The 20688-nt window shown below is 32.0% G+C and overlaps 1 protein-coding gene across 1 annotated transcript in view; it reads left to right on the forward strand.

Annotated features, from left to right (window-relative positions):
* The window catches only part of LOC127703855 (collectin-12-like), a 72693-nt gene extending 61402 nt beyond the window's left edge, over nt 1-11291 (forward strand). The window contains exons 5-6 of the mRNA XM_052207934.1: nt 9979-10230; nt 11133-11291. Of these exons, the coding sequence (XP_052063894.1) occupies nt 9979-10230; nt 11133-11143 (263 nt within the window). The 3' untranslated portion in view covers nt 11144-11291. The remainder of the gene's footprint in view (nt 1-9978; nt 10231-11132) is intronic.
* Nucleotides 11292-20688: the final 9397 nt, after the last annotated feature.

Consider the following 20688-nt stretch of genomic DNA (forward strand, 5'->3'; position numbering starts at 1 on the left):
CAAGACCCTTCAGCATTGAGTGCGGGATCCGTCAAGGGTGTCCCGCGAGCTCTATAATTTTCGTTGTTGCTGTTGAAATTTTAGCCAGTAGATTAAGACAAGATAAAAATTTTAAAGGTTTTCAAATCCAACTAGATAATAAAACCCATACTTTAAAGTTAAGCCAGCTTGCAGATGACACCACTTTATTTTTAAATTCAAAACATATATATATATATATATATCTGTATTCTCGTAAACCAAAGTACAATGGTACAGAGACATATACAAATAAATTAACATACATAGTATAAATTTTAGATACAAATGTAAAGTAGAGACATAAGGAGGTACCCAGGAGATTCTAGGTATTTCATAATAATTCTTATAAACTTACACAGATTGTTTAGTTCAGACGGGTTGTTGCTATTCATTAGACCTTGAAATTTTAAAATATTTGGTCTGTTTACAAAATGATGCTTTAGTAGCATTTGTCTACTTTCGACTATTGCCGAACATTCTAAAATATAATGGAACTCGTCGCCAATATCACCGGAATTGCACAAAGTACAAATACGATTTTCTCTCTGAATATTTTGCCATCTACCAATTTCGATAGGAATTTTTGTGTTCAAAGTTCTAAATCTACAAAAGAAGCAATATTCTTGTCATCTAAAATATCAAAGTAGGTTTCGAAATTTATACTATTTTTGAATAATTTATAATTTAGAGCTTTTGGAGAATTTTGTAGAGTAGCATACAATGTCTGTCTGAACTGGTCAGTTAATCTTATTTCAACAGTATCATACAACCAGATTTTACTTATAAAATATTAAGTGTTCCATATATTTGATAGTCAACAATTATCAAGCACAGATTTTACATTCTTACACCAAGCTATATTTCCATTATAACTACCAGTAACAAGATTGTATAGAATAACAGGAAGTTTCTTATCTTCCCCAGTTACAAGCTTTTCCCAATAACTAATAGTACGCAATTTAATAAAAATATCCAGTGGGAATCGGCCAAGTTCCCCATATATCATGTAATCAGGAGTGGATTTTTTAAGATTAAGCAGTAATTTACAAAATTTTAGATGAACACGTTCTATAACAGAGGTGTTACCCATTCCCCAGACTTCACACCCGTATAATAATATAGGCTTAACTACTTTGTCAAATAATTCTAGTTGACATTTAATGTTTAAACTATGTAATCTCCCCTTTTTTAGAATATCGTACATAGCCCTTGTTGCTTTATCAGCTTGTGCCTTTTTTGCTTTTGTGAAACTTCCTGTTCTAGAAAATAATACACCAAGATATGTAAATTCTTCAACAATATCTAACTCAATATCAGCATATTTAAAAATTACATTTGGTAGTGGTCTACCTTTAGAAAATATTACTATTTTGCTTTTAGGGACATTGACTTTTAATTTCCATGTATCACAATATTCCTTTAAAACGTCTAATTGTTTTAATACGCCCGTCAAAATTTGGACGGGACGTATTATGGTATACAAATGTCGTCTGTCAGTCTGTCCGTCTGTCTGTCCGGCGTAAACATGTCGCACCGTAACTTGAGAACGACTTATCCGAATTTCATGAAACTTAACATAGTTGTTTCTTATGATAGTCAAACGATCTGTATACTTTTTGGTGAAAATAAGATTCAAACTTTTTGAGTCACGGGACTTAGTAACTAAAACAGGTGTGTGTTTTTTTTCACATGTCGCGCCGTATCTCAAAAACAATTTATGATTATTGCTTAAAACTTTACACACTTCTTAGTTATATTAATCTTAAGATCTGTATACTTTTTGGTGATGATTCAAAATTTTATTTTTGAGTTATTGAGTATTTTGTAAAAAAAGAGGGAGGGGTTTTCGTATCTCAAAAACGATTTATGATTATTGATTAAAATTTTACACACTTCTTAGTTATATTAATCTAAAGATCTGTATACTTTTTGGTTTTGATTCAAAATTTTATTTTAGAGATATTGATTTTTTTTTTAAAAGGGGGGTGTTCACATGTCGCGCGTATCTCAAAAACGATTTATGATTATTGCTTAAAATTTTACACACTTCTTAGTTATATTAATCTAAAGATCTGTATATTTTTTGATTTTCATTCAAAATTTTATTTTAGAGATATTGAGTTTTTTGTAAAAAAAAGGGGGTTTTCGCATGTCGCGCCGTATGTCAGAAACTATTTATGGTTATTGCATAAAAATTCACACACAAGACAACGGGCGTATCATGCGCTCATGGCGCAGCTGTTTATTGTAGATCTGCTTGTGTTTCTGACATAAGTACAGTGTCGTCTGCGTACAATACAACAAACAGTTTTAAATACATATTTAGCTCGTTCTCTATTTGATCTGATAAAGATTTCAAACCATTTATATTTTTGTCTTGAAAAAAGCTTTCTAAATTATTTAAATAAATAGAAAAAAATATGGGAGATAGATTTTCTCCCTGTCTTACACCTACATTACGAGGAAAGTAATCTGAATATTCCCCATCACTGAAAATTCCTGATTTGACATTTTTATACGCCCGTCAAATTTTTGACGGGACGTATTATGTTATACAAATGTCCGGCGTCCGTCCGTCTGTCTGTCCGTCTGTCTGTCCGTCCGTCTGTCTGTCCGTCTGTCTGTCTGTCTGTCCGTCTGTCTGTCCGGCGTAAACATGTCGCACCGTAACTTCAGAATGACTTATCCAAATTTCATGAAACTTAACAAAGTTGTTTCTTTTGATAGTCAAACGATCTGTATACTTTTTGGTGAAAATAAGATTAAAACTTTTTGAGTTACGGGACTTAGTAACTAAAACAGGTGTGTGTTTTTTTCACATGTCGAGCCGTATCTCAAAAACAATTTATGATTATTGCTTAAAACTTTACACACTTCTTAGTTATATTAATCTTAAGATCTGTATACTTTTTGGTGATGATTCAAAATTTTATTTTAGAGATATTGAGTATTTTGTTAAAAAAGGGGGAGGGGTTTTTCACATGTCGCGCCGTATCTCAAAAACAGTTTATGATTATTGCTTAAAACTTTACACACTTCTTAGTTATATTAACCTTAAGATCTGTATACTTTTTGGTGATGATTCAAGATTTTATTTTTGAGTTATTGAGTATTTTTAAAAAAAAGGGGGAGGGGTTTTTCACATGTCGCGCCGTATCTCAAAAACGATTTATGATTATTGCTTAAAATTTTACACACTTCTTAGTTATATTAATCTAAAGATCTGTATACTTTTTGGTTTTGATTCAAAATTTTATTTTTGAGATATTGATTTTTTTTTTTAAAAAGGGGGGTTTTCACATGTCGCGCCGTATCTCAAAAACGATTTATGATTATTGCTTAAAATTTTACACACTTCTTAGTTATATTAATCTAAAGATCTGTATACTTTTTGGTTTTGATTCAAAATTTTATTTTTGAGATATTGATTTTTTTTTTTAAAAAGGGGGGTTTTCACATGTCGCGCCGTATCTCATAAACGATTTATGATTATTGCTTAAAATTTTACACACTTCTTAGTTATATTAATCTAAAGATCTGTATACTTTTTGGTTTTGATTCAAAATTTTATTTTTGAGATATTGATTTTTTTTTTAAAAAAGGGGGGTTTTCACATGTCGCGCCGTATCTCAAAAACGATTTATGATTATTGCTTAAAATTTTACACACTTCTTAGTTATATTAATCTAAAGATCTGTATACTTTTTGGTTTTGATTCAAAATTTTATTTTTGAGATATTGATTTTTTTTTTAAAAAAGGGGGTTTTCACATGTCGCGCCGTATCTCAAAAACGATTTATGATTATTGCTTAAAATTTTACACACTTCTTAGTTATATTAATCTAAAGATCTGTATACTTTTTGGTTTTGATTCAAAATTTTATTTTTGAGATATTGATTTTTTTTTTAAAAAGGGGGGTTTTCACATGTCGCGCCGTATCTCAAAAACGATTTATGATTATTGCTTAAAATTTTACACACTTCTTAGTTATATTAATCTAAAGATCTGTATACTTTTTGATTTTGATTAAAAATTTTATTTTAGAGATATTGAGTTTTTTGTAAAAAAAAAAGGGGGTTTTCGCATGTCACGCCGTATGTCAGAAACTATTTATGCTTATTGCATAAAAATTCACACACAAGACGACGGGCGTATCATGCGCTCATGGCGCAGCTGTTTATTATACATATCAAAAATAGTGTTATACATCTTCCCATTCACTGTATGTAAAATGAGTTTTGACCAAAGACCAGATCTCCAAACTGTATCGAAAGCTTAAAGCAAAATCAATAAAAGCACAAAAAAGATTTTTTCTTTTTTTGTCTCAGTAGTTCAAATTAAATATCCAGAGTAAATATGCTGTCTATAGTGGAATAGCCCTTTCTGAAACCAAACTGGTTTTCATTTAACAACAAATATTTTTCCAAAAAATAACTCAGTCTTAAATTCAAAATTGACGTAAAAAGTTTACCCATACAGCTTAATATAGTTATTGGTCTGTAGTTTTGAGGATCTGACTGGTCACCTTTGTTTTTATAAAAAGGTATAACATTACCAACAAGCCAAAGTTCAGGCACTTTTCCAGTATCATATACAATATTGAACAGTTTTACATAGATTGGCATGAAAATCTGAGTGGTGCTCTTAATATATTCATTAATGATGAAGTCATCACCACAAGCTTTGTCATTCTTAAGATTTTTGATGCATTTTAAAATTTCATTTTCCGTAATAGGACTGTTTAATAGTGAATTAAGTTCGTTATTCTCATCTATAATAGTTTCTTCACCAGCGCCAGGGTCTTACGAATTTAAATTTTTGAAAATTAAAAAAGTATATCAACAGGAATATTATTCCTTCTTTTTTCTTTATACGAGTTCAATATCTTCCAAAATTCTTTAGAGTTACTATTTTTTAAAACATTCATCTTTTTTCTCATGGCTTTTTTATGCTTATTAATAGAAATGTCCATTTGCCTCTTATATTCATGTTCTGTATTCTTCATCTCTTCCTTTTTAAACTTGTTTTATTGTATTTATATCTTCTTTCTGCTATTCGAAAGCACCGCCTTTTTTCCCAACATATTTGGTCAAACCAAGGTTTAATAACCTTTCTTCGACATTTCTTTTCATGTCGTTTATAAGTAAAAGATCCAAACACCTTTTCGGCTGAATCCAGCATTAAACCATTTACAGATTCAACTATTTTATTAATATTTTCTTGAGCAAGTATACTGGTATTCAACATAGTTAAATCATTATTTGATTGATCGATTTTATTTCTATCGATATTTCTCACAAGAAGTCTCATTAACTTTGAACATTATAGAAATTTTCGGATCACTTTCAGGCCTGAAGCTTATTCGAAATAAAACAGAAGGGATATGGCTCGGAAATTTAAAGTCCTGTAAAGATAAAGTTGAAAACATTAAGTGGACACAAGAACCGATTAAAGTATTAGGAATATATTTTGGACTTAATAAAAATGAGTGTAAAAAATCAAACTTGCAAAGACAATACGAAAAATCGGAAAAAATAATTAAAGATTGGAATAACAGAAAATTAACTATGTTAGGTAAAATATTTCTTGTTAAATCACTAATCCTACCAAATATCACCTATGTTGCATCAGTAACAGAAATTGATAAAGAATACCTCGCAAAATTAAAAAAAATAATATATAATTTTATATGGAATAATAAACCAGAAAAAGTTAAAAGAGCGATAATAAGTAAAAATTATCATGCTGGCGGGCTTAAAATGATAGACCTAGATAAATATATAGAATCCATAAATATTAATTTAATGTAAAAAGACTCATTGATAATGAAGACTCATCACCCAATTGGAAAGTCTTACCAAAATTTTACTTAGACAAATTTGGACAAGAATTCCTTATATTTAAAATAGACTTTAACAATATTAATTTGATTAATAAACTAAAAGAAATTGTTCCAGAATTTTACTTAAAAATAATCATATCATGGATAAATTCAAAATCTGAAAAAGAATCAGATCGACTAACATGCATATAAACATATAAGACAGCAACTTATATGGGGCAATAAGCATATCAAATTAAATGGTAAATGTCTTATTTTCAAAAATTGGATAAACAGTAAAATTTTATTTGTAAATGACATAATTGATGACAAAGGAAAAATTAATCAAAATAAGATTTTAGATAAATTATCTTGCCATGCTAATTGGTTTTCGGAATATATTAAATTGATGAAAGTAATACCAAAAACAGTGGTTACAAATTAAGAGTTAATAAAAGAAGAATCAATTAAAACAAAAGTCGCTACCGACTCCAAATTTAAATTCCAAAATAGAGAAGGAAAAATGGTACCAATTAAAACATTTTCCTCCAAAGATATCTACATCTCCCTTTTAAATAGATATTATGAGAAAGCAATAGGATTTCAAAAATGGGACAGAATTCTTAATTTAGATAACAATACAAGGAAAAGAGAACAAATGTTGTACTTTATCTTTAACTATATCCAAGATAATAAATTGAGAATGTTAAGATGGAAATTACTACATTACATTTTACCAACCAAACAATTACTTTTCTCTTGGAAAATAACTAAAACTCCTTTATGTAATATATGTAATGTCATTGAAGATTATGAACATTACTTTTTGACATACAAATATCTGAAATCATTTTGGGATCAAATAAAACTAATACTAGACCTGGGACTATTATACTAACATAATAGTCCCAGACTAGACACACTTAAAATAGGACATCATATAATATCACTTGCATCATTTTTTGTATGGATACAAGATAAATGATACAAATTATTACAATATAAACGATTTTCTAACAATCATACTTTTTACTATATATAAAGTATAGTATATATCCGAGCAGAATACAAAACAAATTAATGTGTTTGAAATTTTTAAAAATGAACTTCTCCAACATTACGAAATATTGACAAATAAACAAGGCACACATAAAAACTTCTGCAATTTGGTTGCAGAAAAAATTAAGTTTAACTTATCTTCTTAAACTAAGATTTATAATATATCATATTAATTTCTTTTTATTCTGTTACATATTATTTATTAGCAAAACTGTATATTGTGTACTAACAAGTACTAACCTTATCACTGAAATGCTATATACTAACGTTAACGAGGCCGGGATAAGGTACCGGTACTTTATGTATCTCTAACAAATGTACTTTTCAAATAAAATTATATAAAAAAAAAATAATAATACTGGGAACAATCTGATGTGTGGTAATTTTATTGTTTATCATGCATGGATCATATAACAAAAAGAGATGATGTTGTTGGGCTAGAAATGCTTTTAATTTTCTTTTGCATTATTGTACTTCTAAGTGTCCAACCTATTACATTTACATCAATTTCATAACAAATATTTTGTCTGTCTTTTTTTAATATGTTCATATTCTTCATTGCTTACATACTTTAATATAAAACATATTTCATGTATCTGCACATTGTATCATCATTATGTATTCAAACTATCTTTATATAACTGATACCTGGGTTACTACATTTTTGTACTTGTATATATGTAGGACTCTAAAGTGCGATGGGGACGGTAAAGTGCGATGGTCACGCTAAAGTGCGATGGTCTGCGCTAAAGTGCGATGCCTCCATACGCTAAAGTCCGATGGTCCGCGAAAGTATAGACGTAAGAAACGTAGTTGGATTATGACGTTAACAGGTCGTTTATACAAACCAAAAATGACTATGCCGGAAGATAAATTAAGAATATTTGATTAACAACTTTTAAATCAAATGTCCATGACTTAAATAATTTCAAACATAACCGTGCTGAAACAAATGTGTGTTGTTTTTTTTCGGGTGCTGGAAGAAGGACTTGTGTCCTGCAGTTGACAATTTTACTATAAAGATACAAAATAGTATACGCATAGGTATCCTGTATCCTGCTTCTATTGGAAGCGAACGGATACATTTGATAAAAATTAAAATCATTGTTTACGTTGCAGTTTACTTTGCGGTCCCCGTTAAAATATTATCGATTTTATTGAAAAGTTACATGTTTTCAAGCGTAAATTATAAACTGTCGACTAAAACATAGTTTGTACATTGTAGGAAAATGTAACATGTATGTGTACTCGGTACAAAAAAGAAGAAAGCTCGGCGAATTTCACCTTTTGCTCGCAATTAGATTAAAGCTTGTACAAATAAATGTTACTGATATTCCGACAATGATCGAATTTTGTATTTGTAATTTACAAAGACGACTGTAAGGGGAGATGTTCAGGTTATTGATAGACTGTGTGAACGGCAAGCTATACCAGTTATCCAAGTATTTAACATGTTTAATACGCCAGAATTGTTAAAAAAATCATTTACAGGAAATAAAGTATTTTGTGACACCTGAATTACCTTTTTAGCAATTATTACGTGGTCGGTCTTCTAAATTTAGAAACAATCACTTAATCTTACCGGTAAATTATAAATTAAAGCCTGTCACATATGTTATACCTGTGAAAAGAGACTATTTTTTAACATCCATGTACTTTCACGTTTTAAACCCTCGAACCTTATCCTATTGATCCATCGCACTTTAGCGTGACATACCATCGTACTTTAGCAAACAAACAACCATCGCACTTTAGCGTGATTCACCATCGTACTTTAGCGTAGACCATCGCACTTTAGCGTGACCATCGCACTTTAGAGTACCATCGCACTTTAGAGTCCTACATATATATTAATAGTGTGTAATAATACGATGTACAATGTATCTCCCACATTTTATAGTAACAGTTGCACATACATATCATATAGTTCTGATATTATCATAAAAAATTGAAAACAACACGTTTAATAATTGCATGCGTCCGAAGCGCTTTTCTGGATTTACCTTCATCAGGAACGCTCAATGCCAAACATTTGAAATCCGAGGGATGTGTAAGTACCGAAACAGCTATATGACAAAAATAACTAAAACAAATAGCCAAATTCATCTAAAGTCAACTTTGTAAGACAGCCTCTAAAAAGAGCTGGACCGTTACAGTAAACTCCATGACAAACTATATTCATGTGTTGTAACCCCTGGCAATTTTGTAAAAATTCCTGTCAGAATTCTGAACCAAAATTTGTCTGACTAGTCGTCATATGATAAGACCTGGTAAAAATTTTCATAGTACATGTACTTCGATCATATCTGTAGATATACAACTATATTCTAAACATCAAAGAGGAAAGTGCGGTCATCGAATTATTATGATGACAAGTAAATGTAGCTACTAGATAGTATCATGTACTGTACATGTATGTCTTGTCACTTCTAGGATATTAAAGCCAAGAATTGGAATCTAGCTGAAATAAAAACAAATACAAATAAAAAAAAACAAAAAAAAAACACCTTAATATCACACAATTTAATGTTTACTTAGTAATATGATTCTTTCTAGGCTTTAAAGCATTTCAATAACTTTGATTGGCAATTTGAATAGATTCTACCACTGTGTGATACGATATTTCTCCCCTCGAGACAATTAGATTTTCAATGCGAGGCTGGCCAAGCGTTTTTAATATTTGCAGTTTAGATGTAGAGAGTGGAGAAATATCGTATTGCACGAGCTTTGGTGGTAGCATACCCAACTATATCAGTCCTATTCAGGATCGATAACTCTGTCGATAAATATTTGCGGATATACAATGTTGAAATGTATGCAATGACATATTTGTGTACACAAGTTAAAATTTCAGTATTGATTTTTTGGAATCTGTTTCTCTAATGATTTGTAAAAGATGATATGCACTCAAAATTAATCCTAATTTTTCGATGTCCTGCACATAGTCTCACAATAAAGAAAGTCTATTCCTCATGGGAATTAAAACAAAACTGTTCAACAACTGTCTCTGTTAGCTTTCCACTATAAAATGACAATAAAAAAACAAATAATTTTCTAAATTTTATTTTTTCATAAGGTGTTTGGTTAGGTGGTACGGACGCAGCTAAAGAAGGAACCTGGGTGTGGCCATCATCTGGTAAACCATTCACTTTCACAGATTGGTGGAAGAGTGTAGATGGAAGAAGGGGCGATGAACCAGATGATTATGGAAGAGATGGCCAAGACTGTCTCTCATTGTCCAGTTATGACAACTATAACGCGTGGCATGATAGCGATTGTAGCGACAAGCACAGAAGAGGAGACTTTAAGGGTATCATATGTGAAAAACGTAAGTTATAAAGATGACGAATTTCATTTCTTTTTTTGAATGCAAAATTAATTAAGAAAAGAATTTTTTATTGAAAATCTAATATAAACTTAAATCATATGTATAAAAACTTAAGTTATAAAGTTATAAGGATGACGAATTCCATTTTTTTTAATGTAAGATTAATGAACAATTATCTAAGCAAAAAAACGAGTGTGTTACTAACTGTTTGAAATGATCAAATATTAGGAATATTTAGTTAAGACAAAAAGGTAAAAAAATGAACATATAGACTTTTTTGATAAAAAAGTAAGAAAAAATATTTTCCATTAAACAATTTTATGCTTTTGAAAGCAATACATCTTAAAATAAAACTGTCACGGTCTTCCTTTATGGTAAAAAAAAATGAAAAACATTGTTCTTTGATATGATTTTTTGTAATTATGTTTATTCACCTCTATGCTTGTTTTAAGGATTTACTTAGCTGAGGTTCAGGAGTTTTTGTCAAATGCTCGGACTTCTTGGTTATTTTGCCCCCCCCCCCCCCCCCCCCCCCCGCCATTTTTCTTTTTATATAAGACTTCAATAGCTCATAATAGGACTTCACCAAAATTTAAGCATATTCTAGATTTCTTTTCTTTCGATTTGAGACCCAAATAATACCAATGCAATTTTAAGTCCGAGTCAGCCTTTTACCGCCTTTTAAAAAAAATCAATATCTCGAAAAGGAGCTCTATAACCTATCAATATTTTCAGCTATTGTGTTCCTTAACTAATGCTCTTCCGACTTAAAGTATCAATTTTAAATTCTAGGTTTTTTTAAAATTTCACCTTAGTACATCCTAAAATGAACATAATACATGTACATCAAATTATAAATGCACGAGACAATTTGATGATAAGTTTTTTTCTTCTTTTTTTAGCGGCAGAATAAAAGACATAGACGAAAACAGACAAATGAATAGAAGAATGTCACAAGACACAATTAAATGACTAGCTATTAAAAAACATTTAAATCTACAAAAACTTAATTCATGTGCACTTGAAGTGTTTAAAGAATGTGTTTTAAATTTATGGGCGGTGGGGGGGGGGGGGGGGGGGGGGGGGGGGGGCTAGGATGAAAAATTTTGTCCTGCATTTTTTTTTAGTTGCAATCTCTGTCTTGCCTTTTTATTTTTCACTCAATTCGGTCCTGCCATTTTTTTTTATTAGTTTATCCTGACTTTTTTTACATAAATTGTCATCCTGCCTTTTTTTTTTTTGCCAAGTTGCTCATCCTGCCTTTTTTTTTTTACTCAAAACTCCTGTCCTGCCTTTTTTCAAATTTCATCCTAGCCCCCCCCCCCCCCTCCCACAAAATTCAAATGGTAGCTTCCTAATTCAATATTGTAATACAAGAGTGCACACACACTGAGATGTCTCTCGTTTGATTTTTCAAGATGCATGAAAATCAGGTCAAGGTCATATCAATCCTGGCAGACGGACATGTGCACATTACAATCATTCCCTACACAAAACAGGTGACCTCTTGTTCCTAGAACCTGAGAAAAAGACCCAAATCAACAAAAACAATGTTGAACAGTAAACCAAGAAAATGTCAGATGTACCCCGCCAGACAAACATATACGAAAGAAATTTATGTATTACTGAAAAATTATTACACCAGGGTTTTCGATATCATAAACTAGTCAAAACATTTACTAAATTTTATCATCGGTATAAGGACATCATTCGTAAATATAACTCAACATGCAGACATCTTATACGTTCGGGTATTTCACATCCAATCTTTTATGGTAATATTCTTTACAAAGCACAAAAATGTCAGTATTCACCTCAAAAGCTAACAAAACCTTTACAGACTTATTAAGAAGGGATATAATTACGATACTGTTGTCAGGTCATTAAAGATTGCATATTTTAGCTTTAATATTGATTCACTTATAGGGTCTTTGCATCGGAATTAAACATATTTATTCTAAAACCAGTTGTTGGCATGACACGGGTTATGTTCTTCTCATATATTTTATGATGGTATAATTCTAAACCCCTAACAGGAGGGATTGTGCCTGATATTCATATGATGAAGACATAATCTTTCAATCAGTTTAATTGAGGTCTGGAGCTGGCATGTCAGTAACTGCTAGTAGTCTGTTGTTATTTATGTATTATTGTCATTTTGTTTATTTTCATTTGTTTCCTATTCTGACATCGGACTCGGACTTCTCTTAAACTGAGTTTTACTGTGCGTACTGTTGTACGTTTGTTTTTTCTACATTGGCTAGAGGTATAGGGGGAGGGTTGAGATCTCAAAAAACATGTTTAACCCCACCGCATTTTTGCGCCTGTCCCAAGTCAGGAGCCTCTGGCCTTTGTTAGTCTTGTATCATTTTTAATTTTAGTTTCTTGTGTATAATTTGGAGTTTAGTATGGCGTTCATTATCACTGAACTAGTATACATATTTGTTTAGGGGCCAGCTGAAGGACGCCTCCGGGTGCGTGAGTTTCTCGCTGCATTGAAGACCCATTGGTGACCTTCGGCTGTTGTCTGCTCTATGGTCGGGTCGTTGTCTCTTTGACACATTCCCCATTTCCATTCTCAATTTTACAACTTACAATCATTCAATTAGACCATATGATATGTGACCCACTGCTTACACTTACATTAGTTTAAGAAATGGACCAAATAAAAAAAAAAGTACATTGTCCAATGAACCATGAAAATGAGGTTTAATAAGGTCAGATGAACCCTACCAAACGGACATTTTTAACTATCATTTCCAAAGGGTCAAGTGATCTTTGCTCATCATTTGGTGTCTTTAGTCCTAACTTTTAACAAAAGTCTCCCACCAACCAACATGGCTGACATGGGGTAAAATGCGTGTTTTGTTTTTTATCTTGAAAACCTCTGTGAATAAAGAAAATCTAACAGGATCAAAAATGTTCAGAATGTTCTACATTGGCTAGAGGTATAGGGGAGTGTTGAGATCTCACAAAACATGTTTAACCCCGCCGCATTTTTGCGCCTGTCCCAAGTCGGGAGCCTCTGACCTTTGTTAGTCTTGTATGTTTTTTTATTTTAGTTCATTTATATGTTTTGGAGTTTAGTATGACGTCCATTTTCACTGAACTAGTACACATTTTTATTTAGGGACCAGCTGAAGTCCGCCTCCGGGTGCGGAATTTTCTTGCTGTGTTGAAGACCCATTGGTGGCCTTTAGCTGTTGTCTGCTATTTGGTCGGGTTGTTGTCTCTTTGACATATTCCCCATTTCCATTCTCAAAGTTACTGATCACCCATTGGCTGTTTTTTTTTACTCATTGGTCGTGTTGTTGTCTCTTTGACACATTCCCCATTTTCATTCTCAATTTTATCACAATGTTGATTTCTAACTATTTTGGTCAAAACAATCAACAGACTTCTTATATTCGAGTAATTACCCTTAAATGAAGAATTTTACCATTTTATTTTCATTTATATAACAATGAGGAGATCATGATATGGTATGATTGTCAATGAAACAACTATTCACTGAAGTTCAAATGAAGTGGTTGTAAGCAATTTTAGGCAACCATACGGCCTTCAACAATAAGAAAATCCCATACAGTATAGTCGGCTGTAAAAGGCCCGACATAAAAAATATGAAATAATTCAATTGAGAAAACTAACGGCCTAATTTATAACAAAACAATTTAAGAAAAAAACAAATATGACAGACATGAACCAACGACTATGGCATGGTATTGGTTGCAAAAATTTGATATTTTTCATTTAAATGCAATATTTCTTATTTAATTGGTATATTTCTTCATTTAAATGCAATATTTTTTTATTTGAATGGTATATTTTTCATTTAAATGCAATTTTTTTTATTCAAATGGTATAATTTTTCATTCAAATGGTATAATTTTCATTCAAATGCAATAGTTTTTATTCAATTGGTATAGTAGTTTTTTTTATTTATATGCAATAATTGCATTATGGGAAATTCTTTGACGTCATAAGGTCAAATTTGCAACAACATTTGTGATTGGTCGGAAATTGTTTGGATTTCTCCCCTTTCTTTCTAAACATGGGTGACCAAGAATTAAAAAACGCGTCAGAATATCGCCCCTCTAACTAAATCTAACGTTCGTGCGAGTCCTGCACTGGCTGTTAAAATCTTGTGGTCATAACTAGTATTTCTATTGCAAAATTTCGATGGTCAAAACGTTCGGTCCACTTTTCAAAAACCGTTTCATTGTATATGGATTTATATGCAAGTATATCGGTTTTTTTAAATAGATGACCCCGAAAGGTATTTGATACACTCTTAAGTCTTCCACTTTTTTACGAACACACAATTCAAGGATCCCTTGTTTAACTATCTGAATGAAAGTTTGTCTTATGGGTAATTGGGTTTTTCACTGTTTTTTTTTGGTGCTGTCTTGTGGACGAATACCTGAAATCTCCGTGTAATCATCAATCATATTAATGGCTATATTTCGGGTAATTCAAACACTCGTTTCTTCGCATAGAAACAACTCTTCCTTAATCTGAGCATGGAACAAATACTTTATATATCACGGACTATAAATGTGGATACCAAAAATGAAAACTAAGCGAAATTGTCAATCCCGCAATGCATGAAAAAATGTGTTGTATTTCAGTAAATAACACGTGTTCTTGCATGGTTGCTTGTAAACACGTAGTAGTCCATCATGCATTGTAACTCATTTAGTGGATTGGTAAAAAACCCCAGGTAAAAAAAAAATTGCGTCATACGTAAATAAACAATTACATGTGCAAGGACATAAATATGCTAATCGGGTTGTTGTCTCTTTGACACATTCCCCATTTCCATTCTCAATTTTATAATTTATGCATATCCATATAAGGTAGTGTTCCCGACCTGTTTCATGGCGTTCAGTTTTCATTGGTGGAGGTAGCCGGAGTGCCCGAAGAGAACCTACGACCTTTGGTAGGAAACTGTCAATCATAGTCAATTAAAATTGGAGTCGAGCACCCTCCTCTTAATAAAGGTTGATTTTATTTTATTTCCAATTATGTGATTTCAACCATCAGTTAGTATTGAAAAAGGTTTGGTGAGTAAAAAAGTCAGATTATCTTGATTATAATTTTACTATGGTATAAAGCTTATTACAACAAAACAGTAGAGTACATGTAGATTAATTTGACAGAAACAAATTAACAAAATAGTCAAAACAGAGTCAAGCAAATTCGTGCAAAGTTGTGTGTCAATCCAATCATATTGTATTGTACGCTTTCAAATTGATAGATTAAATCAATAGTTTCTAATAACTGGAACTGTTTCCAATTTTTTTTTTAGCTTATGGATTCTTCAAGAAATGAATTTTAAATAACACCGGTATTAATCTAGCTCTTGTGACCATAAAAACTACATATTTTTGGAAGATAAAATAGATAGTAGTTGTTTGTTGCTAAATATCATATTTTTTCTTCGTTCATTGTTTTGTACATAAATCAGGCCGTTATTTTTCTCGTTTGAATTGTTTTACATTTGATTTCGGGGCCTATTATAGCTGACTATGTGGTATGGGTTTTGCACATTGTTGAAGGCCGTACGGTGACCTATAGTAGTTAACTTCTATGTCATTTGGTCTCCGGTTGAGAGTTGCAGAGGCGGATTTAGAGGGTTTTTCAGGGGGCCCGGGCCCCCTCTTTTGTGGCAAAAATTTGATTGATTATATAGGGAATCACTGAAGCATGACTGGAGCGGGCCCCCTCTTAGTCAGTCAGTGGGCCCCCACTTATGAAAATCTCTGGATCCGCCACTGAGTTGTCTCATTGGCAATCATACCACGTATTTATATTTTTATTAATGTTTTAACAGTATCCAGCTTATTTTTGACATACATCTACATGTATTGCATAGAAATTTGAACATCGATAAAGGACTTTTGCTTAACTCTAGGTCGAAGAGGCTATTTTCCACATGGTTAAGATGTAATAGATCTCTGCGTCTGGTATTTTTGCACTAAATCGTTTTGATTGTTCGAATACTTTCCCATGGACCAGTTTCTGTATTCTGCATTCATATGGTCAATGACTGAACCTTGATGCATAGAAGTGGAGTTTAATCATTAAAGAATACATTAACATATGTCAAACGGTTAGACTACAGGGTATCAGATTAAATTCAAGATCAATAAATTAGGAAAGAAAAACATTCGGTACACATTATATTGACATGTACCATGAGTTCATATTCTATGCTGGTTTTCGTTTCAATTAACCACCCCATCTGAAGTCCAATGTAAGGACTCCGCAAACTGAAGTTCAAAAATAAACCAGAACTTAGACTACCTTCTAGTAACACACGTCTCATAATAAATAATTTATAAATACTAAAGTCAGACTAACTTTTTAAACTTGTTACATGTTTTTTGTATAAAGTGTTCATAATTTATAATTTAATTAAAGAACCTTTGTGAGTACGCTCACATACTCCACGCCCCAAATTGTCACTGGACAAACTAAATCTCACCAGATTCCTAAGTTCAAAGAATGATAAAAAATGTTCTTGTGGATATGCACATTTACACATTATGTCCTCATTAACTACAAAGTTTCACGAAATTCTGTTGTGTGGTTTCAGAGGAGTTGCGATGACAAACTGTTGCAGTAGTATATTGAGGCCAATAAGTTCAAAGGGGCATAACTCCTGGAAAAAAAATGGAACCGTAATTTCCTGTCGATTTGCACATCTACATAGTATGTCTTTATTATTTACAAAGTTTCATGAAATTCTGTTGTGTGGTTTCATAGGAGTTGCGATGACAAACTGTTGCAGTAGTATATTGAGGCCAATAAGTTCAAAGGGACATAAATCCTAGAAAAAAAATGAATCATAATTTCCTGTCGATATGCACATCTACTTAGTATGTCCTTATTATCTACAAAGTTTCATGAAACTCTGTTGTGTGGTTTCAGAGGAGTTGCGATAACAAACTGTTGTAGTAGTATATTGAGGCCAATAAGTTCAAAGGGGCATAACTCCTAGAAAAAAAAATTGAACCATAATTTCCTTTCGATTTGCACATCTACATAGTATGTCCTTATCATCTACAAAGTTTCATGAAATTCTGTTGTGTTGTTTCAGAGGAGTTGCGATGACAAACTGTTGCAGTAGTATATTGAGGCCAATAAGTTCAAAGGGCATAACTCCTAGAAAAAAAAATTGAACCATAATTTCCTTTCGATTTGCACATCTACATAGTATGTCCTTATCATCTACAAAGTTTCATGAAATTCTGTTGTGTGGTTTCAGAGGAGTTGCGATGACAAACTGTTGCAGTAGTATAGTGAGGCCAATAAGTTCAAAGGGCATTACTCCTAGAAAAAAAAATGAATCATAATTTCCTGTCGATATGCACATCTACATAGTATGTCCTTATTATCTACAAAGTTTCATGAAGTTCTGTTGTGTGGTTTTTAGAGGAGTTGCGATGACAAACTGTTGCAGTAGTATATTGAGGCCAATAAGTTCAAAGGGGCATAACTCCTAGAAAAAAACGAATCATAATTTCCTGTCGATATACACATCTACATTGTATGTCCTTATTATCTACAAAGTTTCATGAAATTCTGTTGTGTGGTTTCAGTGGAGTTGCGATGACAAGAACAAGACTGACGGACGGACGGACAGACGGACGGACGGGTCAAAAACATTATACCCTCCACAACTTCGTTGCGTGGGGTATAATTATACACAACTTATGCTTACCTTTTCAATCAATTCAAACTTGTTTGCTTTAAAATGAGGGGATATTGGTTTGGGACATAAATTTAATCTAGCAACAGACCACCTAAAGACCTGAAAAATAATTGTAGTTGAAGCTCGAAGTTCGGAACAAGAAAGAGAATATTTTGATTGGTCTTTTCGTAGGTTGATATAGTCGAGCATTTCGTTTTGTCAATTTTTATGGTGTCCCCTTTCTGAATTTTCCTTGGAGTTCTGTATTTTTGCTATTACAGTTTTTATTAAATGAAAAAAAAAATCCAAGAAGTTCCATATAAAAATAAGAATATGTGGCAATGAGACAACTCGTCACCAGACACCAAATGACCATCAAGGCTAGCAACTATAGACAAATTTTAAGCAATGAGCAAATTTCATACCTCATAGGAAGCTATTAAAGACCTCGAAATGACAAATGTGTTTGTCTATCTGTAAAACGTTAATTTATGGACTATCAAATTTTCTTACACAAAAAACCGTCTAAACATGTGACGCATCATTTCACAGAATCTGACTTTTTTTTATTCGGAGATATTATACGAATGAAATGAAAAGGTAAAATTCCAATCTGATTTATTTCCTGAGTTTAGTTTAAAACAATTCATACATTATTTCCGGTAAAATATGTGATAAAATTCATAATTATTTCCTTATTTTTTTATTTATTCCAACGATATTCTCATAATAATGAGAACATTAATTTGTTTTTATTTATTACTTACTTTATTTCCAGTCTCTGGATGTCAAACATGCAAGCTTAGAACTAACAGGTATCATAATGTCTATGTATACAAAATGTGTCTTATTTCGGGGAAAGCGTATAATTAAATATAATCTAATGTTATTATAAAAGTAAAACTTGTCGTCAAATTGCTTAACTTTATCGACCCTCAAAATATTTGGAACATGTTTTGTTCAGTTGACTTTTTAGATTTATTGATTGATTGATTGGTATTTAAAGCCACTTTCAACACTATTGTGTTATTTCGTGGCGGTCAGTGTTTATTGGTGGAGTAAGCCGGGGTGTTCGGAGAGAACCACCGACCTTCGGTAGGAAAACTGACAATCCTAGTCAATTAAATTGGAGTCGAGTGCACCTACCTCATGCAGGATTCGAACTCGCAACCTCAGTGTTGACTGGCTAGTGATACAGTAGTTCGACCACTTAGACCACTCGGACACCGAGGCCCCCCTTTTTATATTTTATGTAAACATAAACTGCAAATGCAGCATTCACAATTATGTTTGATTTTTAAAGATTCAGGATAAATTTTCTAAATAAAAAGTACCAACTCCATGTACATGTATTTGTGAAGATAAAATCCATAGGCAATTTTGGTGTTTCTTTCAAACAAAACTTTACCGATTACTCGGAGTACAACATTTGTGCTGGAAAAACCAGCGACTCTTTTCACAAAAAATATTATGGTTAAAATTGATCATAAGTTATACTGAAATGTATATGTCTTCCGAGTATTTGTACTCTTAAGATTTTTTTGTGAAAAGAGTCGCAGGTCCACTATTTTGATTGGTTGATTTTTGAGTGTGAGTACGCCCGGATAATTGTACTCGAATTTATTATGACTGAAGGCCTGCGCCTAATAATTATTAAAAAAAAAAGAGAAAAATACTGTCAGTTATCGAGTTTTATCGTATGAGTATTAAAGAAAAAAGCCCCTGATGATTATGCATGTTAAAAGAATATGTGTTATGAATGGTGTATTCGATATATCAAACTACGAGCAGACACTCATGGCTTATACACTATCAGTTATTCAATAAAAATAATGATTAAAATTCAGAATGGAAATGGGTTAGTTGCTTAAGGGAGGTGGGATCGTTCGAAGTTTGGTTTTGTCCAATAGCAAGTATTCCATCGGCGTTCAAGACAAGAAAAGCCGTAAGCCTAAAAAAGGGAACACACAAATAACAGCTCAAAATACCCTTCTTACCATTTTTGAGCACTTGAAATGATTAAATGCGTCTTCAATGCTTTTTCGTTATTTTTATTTTTTGAATATCCGAATTTACTTTTATTTGTTACGCTAGCAATAGGATGAAGCGGATAAGAACGAGATTTAACTGTAATAATGATTGCATATTTCTCATTTACTTAAATTCTTAAATTAAATTTTCTTGAACATCTATCAAATATTTGCCACCCGACTTCCAGAAAGCAGAAATTAAATAATTGACAACCAATTATGTCAGAAAACTATTTTTTATCTATCTTGAAGTTGATACGTCAAACGATTGATATCCATGCTTAGGCATTCTGGCAATGCAAATGCTTTCAGGGATGTTAGATTAAAATAAAGGATATACAGATATAAAAATAAGGAGATGTGGTATGATTTCCAATGTGGCAACTTTTCACAACAGTTCAAATGAAGGCCGTACAATTGTCTTTAATGGCTTACATCAGCCATTAAAGTCAATTGTACGGGTTTCAACACTGAGAAAAACTTTTACCGTATAGTCGGCTATAAAAGACACTGACGTAAAAAATATGGTACAATTCAATTGAGAAAACTAACAGAACATGCCAACTGTGGAGTAAAATCAGATAGAATATCTTGTTAAAGAGTTGATAGTAAATCCTACTGTTTGGGTACACATCTCAGAGTATTAAGGTTGCTTTTGTAAAAACATGCCTTCTAGAACGAGAACTAATATTTATTACTGTTCTTCCACTTTGATCTCATACATAAGCAAAA

This window comes from Mytilus californianus, unplaced genomic scaffold (assembly GCF_021869535.1).
Source record: "Mytilus californianus isolate M0D057914Y unplaced genomic scaffold, xbMytCali1.0.p SCAF_52, whole genome shotgun sequence".
NCBI classification, from domain to species: domain Eukaryota; kingdom Metazoa; phylum Mollusca; class Bivalvia; order Mytilida; family Mytilidae; genus Mytilus; species Mytilus californianus.